The following is a 25071-nucleotide window of genomic DNA, read 5'->3' as shown; positions in this document are numbered from 1 at the left end:
GCTCTCCCCAACCCCCACAGTCTCTCCAGAAGCCCCAGACCCAGTGCACGCACCCTCCCCTCAGCAGGGGCTCACCCATGGCCTTGTGACTCCTCATCATACCAGGACAGCGCATGTATCTTCCCCTTGACAGGGGCTTGCCCATGACCTCATGACTGCAGGAGCATACAACACAAACACCCAACAAATACAAGGGCCTGGCTGTCAGAGCCTCTTGCCAGTGGGACAGGATTTCATCTGTGAGGGTGGGAATGACTTCCCAATCACGACCCACAGCCCAGGTACCATCACCATCCCTAACTCCGCATGGACAGAGTCGGCACTGCAGATCGTGGAAACCGCCGGCCCCCACTCACCGTGGTCATCCACAGGATGACAGGGCTGTCTCCACGGCACTCAACCTTCCATCCCTCTCACTGCCCACTACCACGTGAGGAATGTGAAGAGGTTTATGCCACTCATAGCCTGAGTCCCAGGCTAAGCCCCAGACAGCTCCTTAGCCTCCGAGAACCCTTGTCTGGCTTGGCCATGGTCTATAATGCCCATAAGGCTGAACCCCCATCAAGAATGTCACCCCAGCGATCTCTGCACCCAGGCTGTATGGTCAGGCTCTCTACACTTCCCCCTCAACCCCCAGCAAGTGGGAGAGACTGCTGCCTAGGTGACAACAGCAAGCAGGGGACAGGATGTCCCACTGGTCATCACCTTCGCAGCCTCCCACTCCAACCCTGCCCACTGCAACTCAGGGCTGCAGCAGCCCAGGATGGACAGGAGACGGGCAGCAATGTGTGCTGCAGTCCATGCACCAAAACCTGAGAAAGGTGTGCAGTCAGCCACCAGCAGAGAAGGGCCTCGGGGACAGGGGACAGAATAAAGGACAAGCTGCAGGACAGCCTCTCCGCACACTCTAGGCACCAAAACCTCCATCCAGATGGCGCTTGGATAAGCTTTCTATCCCTCTGTACAGGCGAGAGGCAGCAACGGCCAGAGATTCAGCCCTAGCCAGGTTAAGCACACCTTCTCCACTGCCATCTCCACCACTGGTTACTAGGCAGGAGGTGACAGTCTACTCTGCTGCCACCAGAGCCAACCATGATGCTCCACAAACCCTTAGCACCAAAGCCTTGGCCTCTCTGAGAAAGGGGTCCTGAGCTTGCCTCATCTTCTATGATAGCCTTGCCTAACCTCCTTCCTAGTGTGCTACCCAAGCAACCCTCACAGTGACTGAGGCCAAAGCCAGTGACAGGGGAGGGCTACCAGAAGAAAAGGCATTTCCTCTGTGAAGCATGGGTACCATGCAGTGCGAGTACCCAGAGGGAAAGGGAGGGGAACAGGCTGAACCATCCTCAATGGAGCCAGCCAGGGTACTGGCACGACACGCTCAAGGATGGGGCCACGCAAAAGACAAATGGATGAGCAAGTGTCCCTGGGGGCTGAGCTCAATAAGGAAATCCTAGTTTGTGGGATGGGAAGGGAGGTCAAGTCATGGCCCAGGAGCCAGAAGGCCAGGCAGGCGGCACCACCAAGGCCCTACCTTGGGCAGAATAGGGAATCCTACTTTGGCGCTTAGCAGGGAGGAAAAGGGGTCCTGGAAACTGCCTTCCAAGGCTTCAAGCCCATTCATCCCTCAAATCCACATGGTCCGGAGCTCCACTCTGTCTGAGATCACAGTCCACCCGCCCCTCATAAGCCCTCAGCATCCTCTGGTGAATGTGACAAAGAACAGTGTTAGAGGGGAAAAGCTGGACCCTCTCACCTACCCAGAAGCACGAGAACAACACAAATGAGTGAGAAATGCTCGACTCTGAGTGACTGCACACACTAGGCCTAGTTAAGATACTTGGGGCTCAGAGCCTATCGACTTCCCTGCATACAGGATGTTAATGTGCCACAGGGGTCTCCTTCCTAGAAAACAAACTACTGGGAAGAGGGAAGAACATGCCAGAAAGACTCACAAGGGCTGAGACAGCTCAGCAGTTCACATGCGTACTGCTCTGTAGAGGACCAGGGTTCGGTTCCCAGCACTCACACCAGGTGGTTCACGCACGCCACGAACTTTCAGCTTCAGGGGACCCCATGCCTTCTTCTTGCCTCTGTGGGTACTCCCGTACACACAGTAACCCAGGTTTGGTTCCCAGCACCCACATGGTGACATAACCATCTACAAATCCAGTTCTAGAAGAACTGGCCTCTTCTGGCCCCTGCAGGCCCTGGGAATGCACGTGGGATAGTTAATCTACACTCAGGCAAAAACGTGCATACACATAAAATCAAAGAAGTCTTTTAAAAGCAGGAAGTAGGAAAAGAGTTGACTGGAACTCAGACTTCCAGCAGGCGGCTGACAGAGGAGTCCAAGCGCTCTGGGCTCATCCCTGCGTGTGGCCTGCAGCATGTTGCTGAGCTGTCTCGGCCACACATAACCACAAAGGAGACTCTGCAAAGGCCCAGAAACACAACATGGTTCAGCGTGAACTCTAGGGCCCACATCTGAGTCTCCGAGTGGCTTTGGGAAGGTGAATTCCCCTCTCTGAGTCTCAGTTTCCCCTCAAATGTGGGCAGAAGAGTGTCCCCAGGATACCTATAAAGACATGTAAACACAAAGCACGGTCCAGGGCACACTACACGAAGGATGTCATTGCTACTGGAAAGAGGAAAGAGCCAAAGCCAGCCGACCCACTGCCAAGACAGTAGCTGTGGAGACTTATGGCAGCCACTCTGCCCCTCGGAGCACCAAAAGACTCCCATTCCCATCACCTCAAGTGGCCACAGGTAGCCATGTCTCACAGCAGCAGGCAGGGCAGCGCTCCAGTGCCCCCTCAAAGGTATATTAATGCCAGGCCCAAGAAGAGAGGCCCCGTCCTCCACATCCACACTGTTCACCTGTAAGAATGAGAATAAGCCGGACCCGAGAGAGAGAGAGAGAGAGAGAGAGAGAGAGAGAGAGAGAGAGAGAGAGAGAGAGAGATCCTGCCTGGAGCCTTAAGATAAAAGCAATCCCCCTGACTTAGCAACAGCCTAAAGCCTGGACCTTTTCCCTAAAACCTTCCTGGCCCCGATACCCAGGTGAGGCACAGATATGTGGGCACTCTCTTGGGGCAGGCCTCAGTCTGTTCATCACAGGCTGAGCTGTGCAGCCTGGATTGGCCCAGCCACGACAGGCTGCACATATATGCCATAAAAATGTCTGTACCCAGACTCTCTTTCCTGTGATCCCCAGGCCTTCTCTCTCCCCAAAACTCTTACACCATGCAGCGAGATCCCCTGAACTGCAGCAAACCCTACCCTCACCTGCCAGCCACCTGTGGTCCCCTGCCCGCCAGGCCAGGCCCCCTCCTGAGAGAGAGGCAAGAAGGCGCAGCCTCATGGTGAGGGCAGGCGAGAGGTCCCACCACGTTGGGGGCCCCATCAGTCCCTGGCCTGCCGGCTCGGGGTCCCACAGCCTCAGGCGATGCAGCTTGGTCAGTGAGCAGGAGCCTAGGAGGGAAAGGCAGCAAGCCCGGTGAGCCTCTGGAGGCAGCTGGGCTCTCAGGAACAAGTGGCATTGGCACTGGCCCTATAGCCCAGTTCCCCTTTCCCAGGACCCGCCCGGCCCTCCACCCTCAGCCAGACACCTGTGACCACAGGCAGCTCCCGATGGCCGAAACCACGGGCTTCTTGGAAGAAGACTGGGAACCAGTCTCATTTCCTCAAACCAAAACAGACAGTGCTCGGTGCAAACAGACCCCCACCTGACCAGGACCCAGATGGGCTGATCCAGGTTCAAATCTACTGCCACCTCCAGCCAGATACCCGACTAGAAGCAGATCAGGTTATCTGGCTGGGCCTGCTCCCCATCTGCACGCTGGTGGGACAGCAGAGCCCAGTGCCAGCTGGCACTCAGGTATGCTTCATGGTCTGACAATGTGCCCATCCTCGTCCCGGCCTGGGCCCTGCAGGAGACCTGCTCCTTGCTATACCCTCACACTGCACTATGCCTCCCCTCCCCAGCAAATAGCATCCTCGAGAGCAAGCCAGGCATTCAAGTCCTAGGAAAGTCCTACAGAGCAGAGGCAAGGCTAGGCCTGGAGGCCTGCGAATGCCAGTGCTGGGAACTGGCCTGAGATGCAGCATGGCCAACCGCTGGAAAGACTAGGTCTGAACAGCCGCATCTGTGGAAGTAGCATGAGGGTGCTTCAAGAACATGGCAGGAAAAAGGCTTTTGTACCCCCCAAGTACCTTCTATCTACTCAGGGCTCGTTCTTCAGGGTATAGGGCACTTTCTATGGCCTTCCAGTCAAGGGCCAAACCCAGGCCCAGTGATGAGGGCTGAGCATGGGGACACAGCACAATCTTCCACCCGACCCCTCAACAAGTCTAAGACTCCATAGGCTCTGTCACACTGGGCTTGTCCTGCTCAAGTGAAGGGGCCCGCAGTACAGTCCCGCTGTCAGGGGCAGCTCTGAGTAGCAAGGACTCGTGGGTGGCACATACACTTGTCCCCACCACAGCAACACTGGGAACAGGGACTACCAAGAGATTGTCAAGGCTGGAGGGATGCCAGAAGTCTTTCACAGGACACTCAGGTACACACACCCATCTGAAAACTCTTCCGATGGGATCTGGGGCTGGAGGAGGGGCTGGCCAGGGACAGAAAGTGAGAACTGGCCACTGAGCATGTGAGAACCCCACTAAGATATCCCTTTGCCCTGTTCCCAGACCCAGCTACCTGGATCAGGAGCCCCATGCACACCACCTCAGGATGAGGCGGGAAACCACGAGAGACATCCCCAGGGTTTGCCCTTTTCAATAGAGGGTTCCTGGGATCCTGGCTCTAAGTCAGAGAGAACACAGCATATTTCTGTGCTTTTATTCGGCTTGGGTTTTGTGTTATTTTCATAATGACACAACACCCAGACAGACAATCCCAGGCTACTGCCTCCTGTACGGTAGCCAGGACCGCTTATTCTATCTGCTTTGGAGGCTCCAGACTCCAGAGCAGCCCACAGCCCACAGCCCAGGCAGTCCTGACTGGAGGGACCACCATAGCCACTGTCTGATCCCTATCCTGCCCTGACCAAGGCTTTATCACAAGAGGTGAGCCATGCCACCATGGCTGTGTCTGGCAAACAGTTACGAACCCTGGCGAGGGCCTGTACCCCAGGCAAGGGTAGGATGAGGGGGGTAGGCCCTTCACAGGATCATCTGGCGGCCCTCTGTACCCACCAAACCTCAGAAAGCTGAATCTTGCCATCTTAGCAGCCATGATGGCTGTGCTCAGTGTCACCTCTTCTACCTGTCCAGGGCTCAACCTTGGCCCCACAGCAGGGGACTCTAGAACTGCAGGGCCACCTCTCAAAGCCTCAGTGTGGGTCCACGCTAAGCTCTGAAGACATCTCAACCACACACAACCCCATCTACTGTCTTCTGGGCTGATGGAGCGCATTGAGAATGCGGAGTCCACAGGCCACTGCTCGCTCACTGAGGGCCCTCTTGTGAGACACAGGCCTTACCACAGCCCACCTGAGTGTGTCAAGTGGTCAGGTGTGCCCAGGCTGAGCCCAGCCATAGGTCCTCTGACGCTTAGCAGTGCAGTACTGAAGAAGACCTGTGGATACTGTGGCCGCTCTGAGGAGGCACAACAGCAGGACCAGTTCTTCTGCGGTCAGTTCTTTTTAACACAGTGACATAACATCTCATAGGTGGCTTCGGGTCAGCCATGGCGGTATTCACACCAAGAGAACTAAATGGCTGAAATGAACACCCATTGCCACCCAGGTAGGCTGCTACACATCGACTGGCATAACAGATCCCTCGTAAGGGGGGTAAACGTGTGACCTAAAGATCCCACCTCTTACCCCTCAGCAGACCCATTGCCCAGGGAAGCAGGGGCCGACTTATGGCTTCACTCCTCTTAGTCTGGACAAAGGCAGCCAGAGCCTCTGTGCCTAGTTAGAGCAAACACCGCCACCCAGACCTCAACTTCCGCCTTACCACAGGCAGCCAGGCTGGGCACAAAGGGCTGGCAGAGCGGTAAGAGGGACAGACCTAGCTCCTCCAGGCTAAATTTAGCCATGACAATGTAGTCACTGTCCCTCTCCCTCCACCTAAGGTACTGACGGCCGGGCCTTCAGCAGTGACTAAAGGCCATCATAAGGCCTAGTCTGAGCCACAGGGCAGAAAGGAGAGGAGGACCTTCAGAGCACCCACCAAGTACAACATCTGATATCAGACCCTTTTTCCCTGGCTCCCTAGTAGACTTACCTCTACCTGGAAAGCAACTACCTAAGGAAGGAATAGAGTCAATGTCTCTGTGAGCCCCATATACAGAAGGCCACATGACTGCTAGCCATCGGGGCCCATCTGGTCCCGCCTAGTTGATCCTGCATGGTCATTTTCTCTGGGTTTTCCCACCAATGATACCTCGTCCAAGAAGCCCTCCCTGCTCCTCTTAGAAGACCCAGCTAGCCTTGAGATTGAAAACCATTTGGCAAACTGGGCCCAGTCATCAGTGGCCACTAAGGTCTGGCTTCATGGACACTGCCCCAAAGGAGGCTCCTTACTTCCTGTGACCACACAACCCTATCCAACAACGTCTCAAGCAGGCCCCTACCTGGCTCCATCAAGTAGCTACAGGCAAGCCTTGGCCTGTCAGCCTGAGCCGCTCAGCTGCAGCCAACCCTGCCACCCCCACTCTGGGATCCAAGTGACTCACAGGGCCAGCATACCACCTCCAGCCCACACCGGAGGTATTCATGGAGCACTCACCTGCCCAGGCTTGCTGCCGGTAGGCAGCAGCAGTGCCAAAGCCAAGCTTGGTCCACTGAGAGGCAAGATAGGAGATGGGAACCAGGCTGTCCTGAACTCCAGCAGGCCATCCCCTCACACAGACAGAGAGCGGCTTCAGAAAAGGATTCCTGAAGGTCATGCTCCGGTAGGCTGGGGGCGAGGGGGACAACACAACAGACGACCACACAACACGACACTACACACCCGTGGACAGACCAGCAGAGGTGTAGTCCTGACTCTGAGGCTGAACAGCCTATGAGAACCGCCTACCTTCTTATCCCCAGAGGACTTGGCCCTGAGGTCAGACAGCGTCTGCTCTGCATGCCTCTGAGCCTAAGGAAACCTCCAACCTAGATCAAGGGGGATGCCGGCCCTCCCCCTGTGAGAGTCTGCAAGTTTTAAGCCTGAGGAAGCTCATATTGATTTCCACACTAGGTCAAGGCTGGCCTGAAGTCTAGCATAGGCCACAGGGAAGGAGGGCTGGGCCAGAGTTCCACTTTTGCCCAGCCAGGGCCTGGTGTCCTTCCATTGAGAAACCAAGATGTCCTGTGTGTCTCCAGGAATAAGGGAGTCTAGGGACACAGTGAGCCCTAGAACTGCCAGGAGCCATGCAAGCATCATCTGAAACTCAGAACCAGACACTGGCTCAGACCAACTCACTGCTCCCAACCCAGGGCCCAGACACAGACCCACAGACGGCAGAGTGAAACACGCCCTCTCACAAGGTCCCACAGTACCTCAGCCCTGGCCTGAGCACCCCCTGAGCAGCCTGCCTCCTCTCACACTGGGCACTGCTCACAGTCTCATCCAGTACCACGCAAGGCAACTGTACCTCTCTGCCCAGAGCCGAGGTACAATTACAGGGGTGGGCTCAGGTTTCGGCAGCTCTAGGGATCTCCAGGACATGGGACACACTCCTGAGGTGAGAGACGAACTCTCATCCAATGTCTGTGAATGAACTTAGGGTGGGAAATCAAAGGGAAGGAGTCAGACGGGACACAACCAAGCAAAGACAAGCAGGCCCAACCAGGGACAGCATGACATCAGTCCTGTTGTGCAGAGGCGTGGCCAAGGTGGAAGGGCCCCCGGGCTGGGCTGAGGAATCTGGATGGAAGCCACAGAACTAAGCCAGCAGGCAGGTGACCTGGCCAAGTTGGATCTGCTAAGCAGTGGACAGATGCAGAGAAGAAAAATGAGGGCAAACGAGACACTGTCCTCACCTGGACACAAAGCAGGGCCTCTCTCTGGCCAGGACGTGGGTAGAGCAGGACAATCTAACTTGAGGAAACAAAACAAAGTCACAGCCAGGATCCCTCCAGGCAGAAGGCCACAGCCAGGCTGGGAGGACTCTGGAAGCAGGGTTATCAAATGCTGCTCAGAGCCAACGCCCCCTCTCTGTGCCCAGCCATCCTGGACATGGCGACCGACTAGAATGCTAAGAGCTGCTCCAGTGGTTCTTGTCACAAGACTGATCCACAGGAACAGTGAACCCATTCCCTGGAAATGGGGGACAAGGCCTGTGCTCTGGGCACATTGGAGTTTAGCTCTTAATAAAGCTAGCAAGCATTCACGTCCCTAAAACCCACAGGGCCACAGGGCCACAGGGCCCCAAGGGCCAGGCCACTTCTCCCTGTTCCACTTCTGAACACAGGAAGTGTGGGTGGAGAATCCTGGAGCAGGGTCCTGCACATATCACACCACAGCTGTCTGGACTTCCAGATGCTGGTCTCATGGGAAAGGATGTGCCACTCACCCTGAGATGACAGGTCCTCAAGTGCTCCCTGGGACAGCCAAACACCCCAGGAGCTCAGGGCCTCACAGCTCTCCTCCCTGGCCTGGCCCTGAACCAGGCTTCATGCTGGGCTTGCTTCTAATCCCATCAAAGTCATTGAAAGCCTGCTTCCCGCCCTCAGCCCCGCCCTGGCCCGTGCTGCCACCTCTCCGGAGGGTAGCAGCTTACACAGGCCTAGCCTGCACCAATGCCAAGCTGTACACCAGAGCTTCAGCCTACCTGGGTGGCCACCTCCAGCTCAACTCAAACCAGCACCAGACCTTCCTCCCGTATGAGAAGGCTCTCTGCTGGGGAATCTGACCAAGTGAAGCGCATCTGTGAAACACCCTGACACTTCACTGATAGCTGTGCCATCTGGGAGGGCAGGACAGGCTCCTGGGTAGAAGGACAGTCCAGCCAATGGCAACACAGAGGGCAAAGGTGGAGAGTCAGACGTGGATAGAGTTTCTGGATCCCCTCACTCTCTAAAATCCAACAGTGTGTTGCCTAGGTCACAAAGATTTGCTGTTCAGCAGCTAAGATCCTGGTCCCAGCTCTAAAATTGGTGGGACCCGCTGTCTAGCATTTCATCAATGGACATAGGAACATCACGCCCAAGGGGTCACCTCCAGGGAACACTGTTAGCAGCAAACACATTGGGAGCAAACATAACCCAGAAGTCACGTATTCAGAGAGCAGTCATCATGGCATTGGTCCTGACAGCCCATGGCCAACCGCAGCTGCCAGGACCAGAAACACATTCACACGAGAAACAAGAAACGAGTTCCATCTTGAACTTCAGCAGTTTCCCTTCCAGTCACAACGGGACTAAAATCCCACTGCAAGCAACGATCCTAACATCAGTGTGGGGAAGGGGCTCCTGAGGGGGTTGATGAAGGACTTAGAGGAGCCTCTGGTAGCCTCACTGGTGAAAACCTCAAGCTGTGTGGGAAAGGTGTGCACGTCTCACGGGAATCAGGTGGTTCCTCCCGCCAGGCTCCTGAGCACGGATCAGCCCCAGGCTTGCTCAACACCTTGCAGCCCATGCGCACTCACTTAACCTAGCACACATTAAGGACTCAGACCCAGTCAGGACACCCCTCAGGTTCCACCTCTTGCTGTAACCGTGCACTAGACACGTGCTGCCCTAGTACTGCCTACTCTGATAAGTACCACTTATCAGGAGGGATGACAGGACTATCGTCACCTCCACCTGCGGGACAGTATGGTGAGATGTGGGGAAGGCATCCAGCCTAGCCTGTTCAACACAGTCACCCCTGATACTGCCCAGAGTTCTCTGAAGCAGAAGGTAAGGACTAATGAAGTCAAGGCTCACCCTGGTTACCTATCTCTGAAACAAGGAAGCTGGAGCTCTGTCCCCATGAAGGTCCCAACATCTGAGCCTCCTCCAGAGGCTGAGCAACCATTTGGAGTCTCTGTACCCCTGTGGCAGCCTTGAGGCCAGCCTAGGTAGGAGTCAGTCATAGGAGCAGAGAGAATGCCTGCACAGAGGGGGCATGGGGCCAGGACAAAGGAAGGTTTGATGACATACTGCCCAGCCCTCCTCCTGGTCTACCCACTTGGCCAGCTGCCCAGAGAAGTAAATGATGCTTCCTTCCCCAGACCCTGTGTTCACCTGAGCCGCACCAGACTAGTTTTTCAGAGCCTAGACTCCTCACTAGACTCAGTTACAAGGAGCCAGGAAGAGCCCCCAACTCCTGGTATCCACGGGTGGACATGCCCAACACCCACCTTCTACCTGCAGATAGTAACCGGAAAAGACTGTTACCCATACTTCCTGATTTTCCAGTATGCTCCATGCACAGCAGCTGACAACCTGGGCCTCTCCGATTCTCTCAAACTTCCATCGAGCCTGACTTCTTTTTGCAGGAGGGATGAAGAGACTGCCCAAGGCCAGTCTGCTGGCCAGAGGCTAGCTGGTCAGGAGCCCAAGGCCACCTGAGCACAAAAGGCAAGGGGATCGGAGTGGGTGTGAAGAGGGGAGGGGGGGAGGGAGTAGAGGATTCAGGAAAGGGGAGAGGTACTATTGGGGGTGGAAGAGCGACAAAGGGAGAGACAGGTAGCTGTGGAAGGGACCCAGGCAGAGTAAGGCCTCTGGACAGGAGGAACACAGCAGAGCTAAGCCAGGGGCACTGGCAGGCACTGGTCCCAGGGCGATGAACGAAGAGGATACAAATCACACTGACCTCCTAGGAATCCAGAGCTCCTAGAAGTCCACACAAGGGGACACCCACATTGGGTAGCTATGTAGATAAGGACCCCTCCCAAATCAGAGGGCACCCATTTGGGACTTGGGACCCCTTCTTACTCCTCAGCCAATACTGGTAGGGGCTGCCTCCCACTGAAGCACCCAGCACTGCTAGAAGCCATGCTGAGCTCCTCTAGCGTTTTAGCCCTGAACATACCAGGCAAGCCACTGCTCACAGGCAGAGCCAAAGCCACTAAGTAGCTCTGCCCTGGGGCTGGGGGAAGAGGGCACATGGCGGGTCTGTTTGCCCTCTGGCTTCTATGACAGTCTCAGGGTAGCTGGACGTGTTTTATTTTGCTGAACACAGATATCTAACACATACTCTTATACCACGGGGACCCTAGCTGTCCTTAGCCACTCTAAAGCTCCCCGGTCCCACAGACCCAGGATGGCGTCCCATCTGCAGGACTTACCCTGGGCATCTGAGCACCACCTGCCCCAAGTCTGTTTCAACCCTAGCTTTAAACTGGGCCCATCACTGAGATGACCCTGGGATGTACCGTCTTCTCATCTTCTGGGCCAACATCTGCCTAGAGCCAGCCTTCTTGGTCCACGGTGTGTGTGTGTGTGTGTGTGTGTGTGTGTTGGAGGGATGCCAAGCAAGCTCCAAGAAAGAGCTCAGCACACAGTGCCCTCTCCAAGATTCATGATCTCCGACTGTGGGTTTGGAACAAGGTTTCCCCAGGAGCCACTCAACAGTGACCACCACACAGGAGGGCAGATCCACCTCTGTATGTTCACACACACACCCTACACACAATCAATCAATCAATCAATCAACACCAAATCTACACAGCCCAGGGACATCCTAGTACCACTGGACTCCTACTCTAGCCTTGAATATGTTGTTCCTTGGGCCTGAAACTGGCCCTGGATGGCTTTCTTCTAACAGCACAGCGCCCCCTACAAGAAGCCCTTCCCTGCCCCACCCCTCAAAAACATTTGCTGGAGGAGCAGTGGTCAGCCAGCTCACCCACAGCTCTGGTCAGGTCATCAGGCCTGGCCCAGAGAAGCTGCCAAACAGACATTTGCTGAAGGATGGGATAAGGGAGCCAGGCACACTGGTCAGTGCCAGCTTCAGACCCGTCAGAAGCTTAGGAACCAGGCGAGCAGACTCTTAAGTTCCAAACAAGGCCCAGACTGACACAGGCTGACCAAACAACCCCTCCGGAACTTATTTCCTCTTCTGCAAAGAGCTGCAGGCTAAGGAAGTGGCCTGACTATCATGTCTCTCTCCTATACCCCCATCTGCAGAGCTTCAGAGGCAGCTGCTGTCCCCTCTGGACCTGCTCCTAAGGCTAAATGTGTGAGGCCAAAGGAAGCAAAGCACACTCCGTCACCACACACAGGACTTTCCTCAAGCTCATCCTCAGGAGGACAGAAACGCTAGGGCCTGCCCGCCCACAGGAGGGTAGCCTGCCAGTCATGTGCTCTCTGGCCCGCTGGGGGCCAGAGCCACTCTCTAGCAGACAGCCTGGAGCCACGGGAGGGAAGTGGACTTGTGGCCACTGCAAAACTGACTTTGCTGAGTCTACCACACAAGTGCTGAGAACCAACTGGTGGCCACTGTCAGGGCCCCTAGCATCAGCAAGTCTGACTGGGACCCACACAGCTAACTAGAGTTCTCACTCAACTCTGTGTGTCTGTGTGTCATCGGGTCCTGATCCTCAGGAACGGTACCGCCAGGAACATGCGCCCCATACGCAGATGGACACCAGAGAAGACTTGGTAAGAGGACATCTTCATCCCCAACTGCCCATGCCAGGAAGAAACAGAATGGCAAGACCGGCCCTGTTAGTGACTTCCATCCAGTTAGAGAGACAACCTTGTCTAGAGTCCCAACCCATCTAGTAGGGTGGCGGCCGGAAGCAGACAGCAGAGAGGGCTTCCTGACAGAAGCACGGCTCTTCTCCCTCTAGCTACAGTTCAGCAGGCTCCCACATTCCCAAGGCTGCCCTAGGGTGATCAGGACAAACCTGTACGCATGTCACTATGAAAAGTCACCCCAACACAGTCCTAGGGCCAGCAGACAGATCTTAGGAGTCCCAGCAACAGGACACAGAAGGCCTCAGTCCAAGGGCCAGAAAGTGATGTCACCTCTCTGGACTGTCATATTCTCACTGGAAGGGTGACCAGAAAAGTCTGGTATTTACAGCTACAGGACATGAGGAGATGTGCTGAGCTGAAATACTATAGCACAAGGCACAGATTCCCATACACAATATCTCGTAACCTGTAACTAAGGAGACCTCTGTGGTCACTGCTCTGCCCAGCTCTCACGTCTGCCAACTGAACACATCTTCCCAGTCTTGAGCATCGAAAATTCCACTTTCCAGGAAGCAAGCTTCAGACTTGCCTCTACTCTGCCCCTGGTGATACAACTGCCATGCCTAGGCCCCTTGCCCTCTCAGAGCATCTGCTTCCTCATCTGCGGGGCCCCTCCCTCCTGATGAACACAGGGCAGGCACCACAGCCTGGAAAGGTTCAACCATGAGATTCTTAGAACCAAGGTTACACACACACACACACACACACACACACACACACACACCCCTGATGGCGTCACTGGGTCACACTATGCCAGCTGGGAGGATGGTCTCAAGCCTTCCTGTACCCTACCCCTTCATTCACAGAGCCAGAGTACAGTCAGTCTTCAACCCTGGCCAGATCCAACAAAAGCCATAGGTCTGGGGCCAGACCACCAGGGCAGAGCTAGTATCTGCCCCAAGGGTGTGTGAGCCATCCCCAAATTAATGACCACATCTTCATGCCCCAGCCCCTGGACATCTGGTCATCTGGTCATCTGGTCACAGGGCTGTGAGTACACCAGGATGGCCACAGGGCCTCCCTGAGCTATTTTCTCTCTAAACATAGCACAGGAACCTCCTGTGAGGTGAGAAGACTTTCCAGGTCAAGGGCCTGCAACCTAGTGGTGATCGATGGGTTTTCTGGCCTGCCTGGCCCTGGCCACAGGGACGGAGGGACACCACTGGGTGCTGCCATAGGCTCCTACATCCCACAACATCCATTAACACAGAAGGGAGTCCACAGAGCCCGTCCAGGCTTCCCTCGGGAGCACACACTGTGCTCAGTCTCTTGTCCTCTTGCCCTCACCTCTCTAGCCAGCACACAGGAGCACCCCACCTCATTCTGCCATCCACTCACTCATACAGGCTGCTCTGTTCTGGCACAGGCTCAAAGGCCTGGCATCAAATCCCACAGTTCTGCTTTTCCTCAGTTTCCCCCTCCATAAAACTGAGCTGTTATTAGGACTTCTTGAGTCTGGAGTATTGTCACCCTGCCCTGATATCACGACCTTGACTGGTGCTCTCTGCAGTGGTGGGGGGAGTGTGGCCTTTCCTCTCAGGAGGAAAATGAGGCCTGGGCACCCCATGAGGGAGATGCAGGCCAGGCCTGGCACCAGGCACCTGACACCCAGTCCTGTGACAGGCTGGCAGGATATTGGGAAACTCACAAGAACTTATTTCAACATCTTGACCACGTCAGAGATGGGTTTCAACATGCACAGCACCCAGGAAGGACGGTGGCCATCTCGGCCTGTTTGCCTGCTCAACATACAGGGAAGACTGTGCTCCCCAGGACAGCCCAACAGAGGGGCAGGCAAAGACATGAGAAGGCCATCCCCAAGGAGCAAGGCTGCACCCCCCCCCACAGCCCATACCCCAGCACCCAGCTACAGGCCCCAGGCTCTCTGTCCTACCCTATGCCTCAGATGTCCTGTCCAGAAATGGGAACCAGACCCTGCAATCTGCCAAGGGCGAAGCTTCAAAAGATCACAATCTAGAAAGAACAACCCTCGTGGCCCCCAGCTTGAATACCCAGAGCATCCAGTACCAAAGCCGGAGAGACCTTTCCCTGTACGTGCAGTGACTCTGGGCAGCCTGGAGGCCTTAGCTGAATTTTAAACAAAGTCACAGACCCCTGAAGACAGCAGGAGCCATTCAAGGTCACCACTTGAGTCCAAACTAATACCCCATCAGACAACAAGGGAAACTGAGGTCCAGTGAATTGGATGAACTTTCCCCAGGTCGCAAACCTGAGAGGAGCTGAGCCTGACACCCAAAAGGAGGGAAGACTTTTAATGGGGTGGGAGTTAGATGACTGACATTGGACCAAAGTCTCTTGCTAGAGAATTCAACAGTCTTGAGGCCCCAAGAACAACTGAAACGCTATGGTAGCCAACCTCACCCGTGTTCCATTTTCAACTCCAGGACTGGCATCCCAGTCTGAAAGTCTGACGGGTTTCCAGACTAGCCACCTTCTAGCCTGAGCTAGAGGTGGTGTCTCTCCTACTGCCAAACCCCCGACCCAGGTGGCAGCAGCACTCTGTAATGGGGCACCTAGAGACACCATGTCCACAGTGCCACCCGCCCAGCCTCTGAGGCCCAAATGCAGCTATGTCTATGGCCCAGTGACAGCATGCTACAGTCTCTGCTTGGCCCAGGCCCTGCACCACAATAGGTTCCACATGCACGCACTTCTGTCCAGGTGTCTCTCATTCCAGCATCCAACAAACACAGGGATAAATCTTGGAGGTAATGAGGTAATCAACTCCTCTCAGCTCCCTGAGGGTCTCTGCACAGCCAGGCTGTAAATACCAAGAGATACAGAATCTCACACAAGGACATGACCAGCCCCTGTCACATGTGGACCTGCAGGCACGGTGGAGATCTGAGAAGCCTCATTCATATCTTGCCCTGTGGAAGTGAAGTGCCACCAGGAAAGAAAGAGAGCAGTGAGGGGCCAGCATGTAAGAGGAGAGCTGGGGATATGAGGATCAGAAAAGGAGGTTCGATCTGGACCCTGAGGCCAGAAAAGACCTGGCTGGGACCTACAGAGTAAGAACTGCCAGTTTTCTCCCAGCTGCATGAAGTTCTCTGCAGGTACAGAGTCTGCCCAACCTCATGATGCTTTCCTCGACCGACGTGGCCCCACAGCAGCTGGAGGTGGAGCAGAACTCATCTCAAGAAGATATCAAAGCATAAGCTACCCCAGAAGATTGTGGCTGCTACCCTACAGACCCGTCTGGGTTCCCCCAGAACCTCTTTCCATGGAGACCGTACCCTGCTGTGTCCCAAGAAATGCAACCAGGTACTCTCTCCAAACCCTGGCCTTGCTCAGGCACCCTAGGAATCCCCACAATGGGGAAAAATACAGCCTTATGTTTGCCTGGTATATAGAGCGCTGGGATCTCATCAAGTTCACACAGGTAAGTACACATCCCCTCATCAAGACAAGTAAAGGACATCCTTAAAGCTTTAGGCTAAGTCAGGCCTTGAACCAGCAGAGCCATGTCCCTACCCAGCCATTCCTCTTACACCTCCAAAAAATGGCACAGAAATTAGGGGAACCAAAAAGCTTTGGGGCAGATGTCCTGAGGAAGGTAGGAACTATGTCTCCTGGTCACCTGTCTAGAGGAGAACCAGCTGCCCCAGCACTAGCCTGGAACCCAGGGAGACCTTGATAATGGAGGAGACAGAAGGTGCAGGGTTCTAGGGAACTGAACAGGATGCTAGGCACAAGAGGCTCTCCCAAGCAGAGAGACCAATGTGCAACATAGTTACATGCTCATATACATAGTTACATACGCATATACATAGTTACATGCTTGTATACATAGTTACATACTCATATACATAGTTACGTGTTCATATACACAGTTATATGCTCATATACATTACGTTTCAACATATATATATTGCATGTATATACCCGCACATACACACACACACACACACACACACACACACACACACATATACCACTCTCACAAGCACACACATAATCTTGTAGGCACACTCACACAAAACCACATGCCTGGTTTCTCACGAAGAGCAGGGCAGAAGCTCTCCAGGCTCACCACCTTCACCTTAGTCCTAAAAGGAGATAGCAGGTCCAGATAGCTGGCACTCACTCCTCAAGGGGACCTGGTGGTAGCCACCAAGGAATCATTCATAGGGGCACAGGCAGACCTAACTTTCCTCACTGCAAAACCACTTCACAGGGAGCAGGAACGGGACACCATAGAGAATGCATGGCTAATGGGTCACTGGGGAAACCTTATCCCATTAGAGTTCATCCTCGGGTAGCTAAGGAGAGTCCAGGCCCCACTCACAGTGGATGGGATCTATGGCTCTGGAACCTGGTGCCCTTTCCAGGCAGGCCAAGCCAGCGGGCTTGGCCGTGCAGGCAGACTCCTCCAGGCACCAGCACAGCAGCCACCACAGGCACCCCTAGAGCTCTGGGAGTTGGTTCGGTGAGCAGGATCTACAAGGTCAGCAAACAGTCAGGACAGGTTTGAGTACCAGAGGACAGAGGACCCCCTGAGGGACTCCCAAAGCTCCTCCCTCCAAGGGAAAACCAAAAATCTAAAGGTCTTGGCTGGTGGCCTCTGAATTACCATTGACATAGCCTATGTCCCAGCATCTGCCATGTGGGGCTCTGGAGGTTCCTTTCAACCACCTCAGCAGATGGGAAAGGAAAGGAGTCTGTGGGCAGCCTGTGAAGCCCTTCCTACACCATACCACCTTTACATCCTAGCTCTGGAAGCAGGCAGCCCCATCCTGAGGAGCCCCAGAGCTTCCTCTACCCCACCCCTCCGTACCCTGCCATGCTAGCTCTGCTAGCTGCTCACCTGGAGCACAGCCCAGGGCATGGCTTCTAGTGGTGCTGAGCAAGGATGGGGGGCTTGGGGGAGTCTGCTCATGCCATGACAGGACCACTCTACAGCTAACACCCTATGTTACTCATTCCAGATGGGTTGGGGCAGGAGCAACAAGGACCATTTGGAGGAAACTTGGAACAGCCAATCACATGCCATTCCTGGACCCACGCCAAGGTCTGATAGATTGGGGGGGAGGGGAAGCAGCAGCAAGCAGCAGCAAAGGAAAAGGTGCCCCTCCCCCTCTTCTCCTCAGCAATACTATGTCTGGACACTACCTTTGGGCCCACGGCAAACAAGCCTGGAGGGGCCCTGAAGCCTGTCTCCAGGAACTCTCCATGGACTCCCTGGGTCCATGCTGAGGCACTGGGCTGGCCTCAGAGATGCTAATCAAATGCTGACCCTGACTCCCAAGAAGAGAGGGATGGGAGCAGTTGGCAGATTAACACCTACCCTCCCTGCACAGTTCTGAAAGACAAGCATGGAGGGTCATGCCCTCTGAACCCTGACCCCTGACAGAACACCCAGTGGGCTGCCTTGCCTCTTGATCCACACTTCGGTCTGCTCCTGCGGGCCTGCTCCCTTCTCACCAGGCTACCTTGGACGGTGTATAGTAATCTCCTCCAGCTGAAGGGTCTGGTGACCCTGTATAGTGACCCCTGAGCCAAGGCCACAGTCAGAGTAGAGGCCAGCCTGAGCAGCGAGACTCTCCTCCTCCACCGCCAATTCTAGGGGTCTGTGCTACCTGCTTCAACCTATAGCTGCCATCATACAGAGGCCCTGCCCTGGGTGTGAGCGGGCAGGCTAGGTCTGTTCCAAACCTCCAACAGGAAGGGATCCAGAGACTCTGCAGGAAATACGGCCAGGCAGGCAAAGCAGAGCTCCAGGGAGGCCTCAGCCTGCCCGGTCTGGGCCTCTGTTTCTGTAGCTGCAAAGGCACTGAAGCTGTGCTTCAAGGAGCTGCTCCTACTTGCAGTAAGGTAGTTGACCCAGAAGGGGCTACTGACATTACCTCACCAGAGACACGGGCCCTGCCCGGCGTCTTCTCTCTCCTATGGTCACCTGGCCCATCTAGCAACAGAGCTCCCTTCAGGTGCCAGTATCCACTTTCCACAAAGCCCACTGCACACGCGCCTGCCACTCACCAGCGTACACCAGCCACGTTCTTAGCCTTTTCCCATATAGCCCATACTCAGCGTCAAAACACTGAGGCCTCCACTACTTGGCTGAACAGTGAGCTACTTCAACTGCCCTAGATAAATATGTACAAGAAAGATCAGCATCACTACCACTATAGAAAAATCTAGAAAAAAATACACAGAACAGAAAACCACACAAGGATGCCCAAGGTAAGCTCGTAGACCCTGTGCCTTCAACACTCTTTGTCTTTCTTTCTCCCTCTGACAGTTGTGAGGATCTAAAAACCCCACAAATAAAGAGTAGGAGCCCCAGGTTTTCATGAGTAGGTCATAGGGCATTGGCCAACCTAAGTGGTCTTCAGGGCTCCAAGTCTCAGGGCTGTGCAGGGGTCTTCTGACCAGTGCAACCCGAAGACGCTAGCCCTGGGGGCTTAGAGCAAAGGCTGGGGGGGGTGGGGCGGGGATGGGGCACCTGCTGAAATTGGACCAGTCACAGCAAAAGCTGCACCTGGTCCCCTAGCACAGCACAGGGATGAGGGTACATGGTCATCCTTACACCACCATGATCCCAGACTTCACCACAGGCACCAGTGGGGAACCCACTGAAGGACAGTACTGGATAGGCATCCCAGACACTAGCTGGCCCACAGGGGGAGTTCAGGGTCCTGTAAGGCCAAGGAGGGCCCATACTCAGGGAAGAACCAGGCAGGGGTGATGATTACCTAAATGGACACCTCTCCTGCACAGGGGAGTCAACAGGTGGGTAGCTCCTTCAGTAGGGAGTGCACCTCAGAAGCCCCAAGCAGCCCTGTGGCCCACCAGGCCAGGAGGACACAGAGTGGCCTTTCCTGCCACCCACTGTCCTATGACCATCAGTCAGGTCACACCCATTTCTAGGGTCACAGTGTCCCCAGCAAGGTCCCCATCCTGCAGGGAAAACAGTGAAGGACAGGATGCTCACCTCCCTGCGTCCAACCCCCTGTAGGTTGAGCCTACAGCTCTAGACTTGCCCCTAAGCCTGGAGAGCAAGAAGGGAGACAACAGCTTTGCAGACCCTTCACGTCCTCTAATGGACGGAGAGTGTAAAGCATGGGATGGAGCCAGGGGGACTCCTCTCAGAGGCCACTGCCACAAGCTCAGACATGAGGCCTCTGCCTAAAACCCTGCCCTGCACTCACAGCAGCCAGGAGCCAGCCAGGAGCCAGCCATGGCAGTGGGAATGGGAGGTGGGGATAACGAAAGGGGCTCTGCTACACCGGCAGGCAGCCCAGACCGAGCCAGGTGGCAGTGCCAAGCCAGAGGATGAGCTCAGAACAGAGAGCCAAGGCTCTGAAGGGGACAAAGTGCCCCTGTCCTTGTTCTACAGATAGGACACTGGGGACAGGTGGGAGGGACCCTTACCAAGTAAGGAGGGAAAACCAAAACACTCACTCTAGGCTACTATTCTGGAAACTTCTACCTGTGCCTGGTCACTTGGGCAGGCAGTAAGCAGCCTTAGAATCCACATCCTGCTCCCAAATAAGGAATCCCTCTGATTTTAATCAGAGCCATTAGGCACTTGTTCGGTAATTAGGAGACACAAATTACAGTGTAAAAAAGCTCATTACCAACAAATGATGGGCGACAGCCACAGAGGAGGACGTTCAGGCCCTGACAAATCCCCAAGACTGGAAGCATCTGGTCTCCAGAACTACACTTGGGCGACTGCCCACTGCCTCCTGTGTCACCTGTATCTCCTGCCACTGCTCTGGCTGTCCTGTCCCTGCTAGTCAGGATGCTGGCCAGGCCACTGAAGAAAGAGGGTCTGAACTCAGTGGGGGATGGTCAGGTCCTCAGCAGACCTCACAAGGGAGGATATGGTGGATGGGGGCACACAGCAGGTCGGCAAACTACAGAGGGGATGGAGATGGGAGTCAGAAGGAGAACATCTCCAGGGTCCAGAGAGAGATGACGCAGCAGTTAAGAGCACTGGCTGCTCTTCTAGACAACCCAGGTTCAATTCCCAGCACCCACGTAACAGCTCACAACCATCTGTAACTCCATTCCCAGGTACCAGACGCCCCATTCTGGCCCCCATGAGCATAAAATTTTGACACATAAAGGTTATTTTTTTTTTTTGGTTCTTTTTTTTTTTTCGGAGCTGGGGACCGAACCCAGGGCCTTGCGCTTCCTAGGTAAGCGCTCTACCACTGAGCTAAATCCCCAGCCCCGGTTATTTTTTTTAATATAAAAATATCCAATCCAAGCATGAGGGTGCACACTTGTAATCTCAGTATTCCAGAGGCTAAGGCAGAAAGATTATTTTTAGTTCCAAGGCCAATACAGGCTAAGGTGAGACCCTGTTTCAGAAAGCAAAACAAGAATAATAAAATATCTCCTAGCGCTTGGAGTATGGGCCCAGAGGTAGATCATTTGCTGAGTATGCCGGTCCTGTGTGTGTTCCATCCCCATTTTCGGAGTGGGGGGATTGGAAATTTCCTTCTGGGTCTTCAGCCCAGAATGGGGCCCAGAGAAAGTTCTAAAACCAATTAGTAATTAGCAATATAGCCACCAGTTTAACTGAGTCAAATGGCAGCACAAAAAAGGTCCAATCTAATGGTAAGGCAGGGCTGATGAGACAGCCAATCCCAGGGTGCTGCCCCTTGTAGGCTTCCTGATTACCCCAGGATTCCCAGACCCAAGCTACAGGGGAAAACAGGAGCCCATCCAGGGACTGGGGCTCACCGGGACTCCCACCTTCATTAGGCTAGCCAACCCTTCTGGCAAGCCGTAAGGGCTCTGTCTGCTCACAGCCCAGATCCTGTAGGCTCAGCCCGAACATCCTATAGCCACCCTCCAGGCACTGCAAACTCAAGTCTTAGCTACTTGGGACAACCCCACTCACAAGGAGCCCAGACTCGGGTGAGCCGTACCATTCCCCAGGTTCCAGTCAGGACTCCTTCCCCTGGCCTCAGATCCTAGCACCTGCCAGCCAAGAAATATTCATGAACCATGCGCCCCATGGCAGGCTTGCATCAAGGGCCTCAAAGTCTGCCTTCACAAAAACACCCTGAACCGACCCTAGCTATGACCACAGCCGGGACAGCGATGGGACCGGCACCAGATGAACAGCACCCCATGGCCAGCACTAGCGCCCCACTATTCTCCCAACACCAGCCTCTCAGAAAAGAAAGCTGGAACTCAGAGACGGGGCAGGTCTTGAACCTAGGGCTCCATTGTCCGTAGGGCTCTGGCAACCCAAGCCAATGCTTTGGAGAACTGGGGTACAGAAGTTGTTGGGGCTGATAGCTGAATAGGGCAGTCATATCCTGCCTCTATGGATCAGTCTCCCGGCAAACAGTAGTGTGCCTACTGTCACCTGCTCACGCCAGTGCCCTAAGATCCGCACACACGCAGAGCACCAAAGCAACAGACAGCTCTAATGTCCCTCCAAGGAACTCCAGGCCTCCCAAGGCAAGGCAGCATGAAAGCACAGGCTCAGATAGTGTTTAGGGACTCTCGGGACAATGTGCCCATGCCAAAGCTACCACCCAGCTCCAGAACCCCCCAATGACTCCTACTGCAGTTGTAGTGGCCACCCCTACCATGCCCAGCATGGCTGCACAAGACAAGGGAGGTAAAGAGCCAGGGCCCAGTCCAGAGGAAGGTAGACTGGGGCCTGAGCTTTCGGGGCCAGCCCAGCCCTTAAACACCCTCCCTTGCCCTGGCCAGGGTGCACACACACCATTTCACTCTAGCCTCCAGGATCACACACCCTTGATCTCAACTGCAAGGCCTCTGTGATGCCAGGGCTTGCTTTATTTATAGAGTAAAGTGAAAGTACTCCAGACCCACTAATGGAGGTAGATAGCCAGTCAGTCACCTTCTTGGGGTCTCGGTAGCCAGCCTGGAGAGAAAAATCCAAAAAAAAAAAAAAAAAAAAAAAAAAAAAAAAAAATCCCTTGAGATGCCAGGAGCCTGGAGATCAGTTAAGTGGATAATTTGTGGGCTCTATTTCCCCCTGAGGTTTATCGACGCAGGACTACATGGACCTGCTGGGGGACAAAGACTGAAGAACCAGGCATGGCGGTACATCCCTGAAATCCCACGCTTGGGAGACGTAGGCAGAAGGATCAGGAGTTTAAAACCATCCTGTATAACATCCAACAGCAGTCTAGGCTACATGAGGCCCCGTCAAAGAAAGAAAAAAATAGTAGGTGAGGTGAGAGGAGAGGAGAGGGGAGAGGAGGGGAGGGGAGGAGGAAGAAGGGCAGGCCAATACAGGAGGAGGAGGAGACTCGGGCCCTCACACCTGCAACAATTAATTAGCTACTTATTGCTGTGTTTTATTAAAAATGAGCCAAGGATATGTTTGTAGATCAAGGTATGGTGAGGTGGGAGGGATACCTTGGTGGGTCCATGCTGAGGCATCCTTCCCTCCTGAGGTATTAGAAAGGAGAGGAGAGGAGAGGAGAGGCTGACCAGAAACACATGGAGAGAGAGAGGGAGGGGGGAAGGGAGAGGAAAAAGGGGGTAGGGAGAGAAGAGAGTTGGAGTGAGAAGGGGCAAACAGTCCCTTTTATAGTAAGCCAAGCCTACCTGGCTATTGTCAGGTAACTGTGGGGCAGAGGCTAGAAGGAAGGCTAACACTTAATAACAGACACTTAACAAAGAGTGAACTCCGTGTTGTCACACATACACGCATATGTACGTGTACATATGCACAAGGAAGCATACACATGCATACACACACACACACACACACACACACACACACACACACACACACACACACACCAAGCTCAGGCCCGAAATCCCAACAGGACCCAAGACTACAAAAATCCCTGTTTGTCTTGGGCGGAGTCCTGCCCAGATTGCTGACATCTGAAGTGGAGGATGCTGTCAGAACAGCATCCAAACAGCAGTCTGGGAAGCAGGTCACCCAAAGGCCTGGAGACCCAGACTGGATCCTGTTACCCCCATGGATAGATAGCACTCCCACAGCTCCGAAATCCCACAAAGTCAAGGTCACGCCCTATGTAAGACCCCTGGGAACTCCCTAGCCTCTGGGCTACACCTTTCTGATGCTTCTCTTACACCCCTGGGCCTAACCACAAACTGACCCATCTGTTGTCTGAACCTGTGCGGTGCCATTCCCTCTAAGAAGCCTTCCTCCGGCTCCATTCCATCTCAGCCTAAGGGAGGTCCTGTGCCCTGGACGGCAGCTACCACAGCCATATCAGGTCCCCACCCACCTACTGTTTCAAGGGCTGGTGACAACCCAACCAGTCCAGCACCCAGCTCACACACACCAGCCCGGCAGCCACTCTGCAGGTGAGGATGCTGTGACCTGAGCAGGCAGTTGCTCCTGGCCATTCCCCAGCTGGTGACATGCCCACTGGCAGCCCTCTACCTCTGAAGGAACTAGTGTCAAGTTGGAAAGCCATTAGGGCCTGTGACCTGGGCTGCCACACCCCAGAACTATCTCCACCCACAACTCAATCCCTGCCACTTCCCAGTGTTCTTGGGGACATGAGAGGTACACAGCTGTGTGCCCTCAGTCCTGCACCCCAGACCTCAGACAGAACTCTGCACCTCCTTCACCCTGACTTCTCCCTCTGCACTCTCAGTCTACTCGGAGACAAGACAGGTTAGGTCACTATGGGCAAAGGGATAAAGAGGCCCTTGAGGAAGCCATGGTGCACACAATTTTCTTAGAACACAGGCTCTGCCCTAAGGGGCCCTTTCTGCCCTAAAGGGCCCACTTCTGCTGTACACTATTGTTCTGGAAGATTCTGGCTAACAGAATCTGACTTCTGCTTAGGAAGGACACACATTCCCTACTTCAGAGCTGGCCTTCCTGGTCAGAAGCAGCACGAGCAGTCTACAGCCTAGGAGTCCACCTGACACAGCCTCACAGGTCACTTCTTTGGGGACACCACATTAGGGAGAGCCCTTGTGAACACACAAAGATCTGTTAACACAGTGTACACTTCTGATGTCCATGTGGAGCAGATGAGAAAACTGGAGCCCGGGAAGGGCCTGACGACCCGGCCTGATACTCCCAGCCCTAGACCCCAAAGCTCCCTTTCCCAGGATCCAGGGCCTGGGCAACAGGCAGAGGCTGTGGTTGCCTGAGGCTGCAGCTGCCTGCACATTGCGCGGTGAACTCTGGCCAGGTTTCTCCCTGGCTCTGGAATGGCTCTCACCACAGGCAGGTACCAAACCTGTCCAACCGCCCCGACACCCAGTGGCTATCTGCTCATCGCATTTCTCAACCACACAGAGCAGGCGATTGCCACAGGTCTGCAGACAGCAGATAAGGAGCAGCAGGGGCTGGTGTGGGCTGGGGGTTGGGGGTGTGCTTGGGTGTGGCTGGCTCAGCTTTGGTTTGTTTCTACTCTGGCTGTGCCTTCATACTTCTCTGCCCACTCGGGGCCTCAAGCTTCCTGGGGGTGCTACACTC

At 54.7% G+C, this 25071-nt stretch overlaps 1 protein-coding gene across 3 annotated transcripts in view; it reads right to left on the bottom strand.

Annotated features, from left to right (window-relative positions):
* Positions 1-25071, bottom strand: part of Rxra (retinoid X receptor alpha) — an 86524-nt gene that overhangs the window by 35504 nt on the left and 25949 nt on the right. The window contains exon 1 of one of the 3 annotated variants that reach the window (XM_063283140.1): positions 6745-7087. The exons of the other annotated variants lie outside the window; for them this stretch is intronic. Coding sequence (XP_063139210.1) covers positions 6745-6904 — 160 coding nt within the window. The 5' untranslated portion in view covers positions 6905-7087. Of the gene's footprint in view, positions 1-6744; positions 7088-25071 lie in introns of those variants that run through there. 3 annotated transcript variants of the gene reach the window in all.

This window comes from Rattus norvegicus, chromosome 3 (genome assembly GCF_036323735.1).
Source record: "Rattus norvegicus strain BN/NHsdMcwi chromosome 3, GRCr8, whole genome shotgun sequence".
In the NCBI taxonomy this organism is placed as follows: Eukaryota; Metazoa; Chordata; class Mammalia; order Rodentia; family Muridae; genus Rattus; species Rattus norvegicus.
The sequence above is the reverse complement of the archived record's forward strand: the minus strand, read 5'-3'. Positions and strand labels throughout refer to the sequence as shown.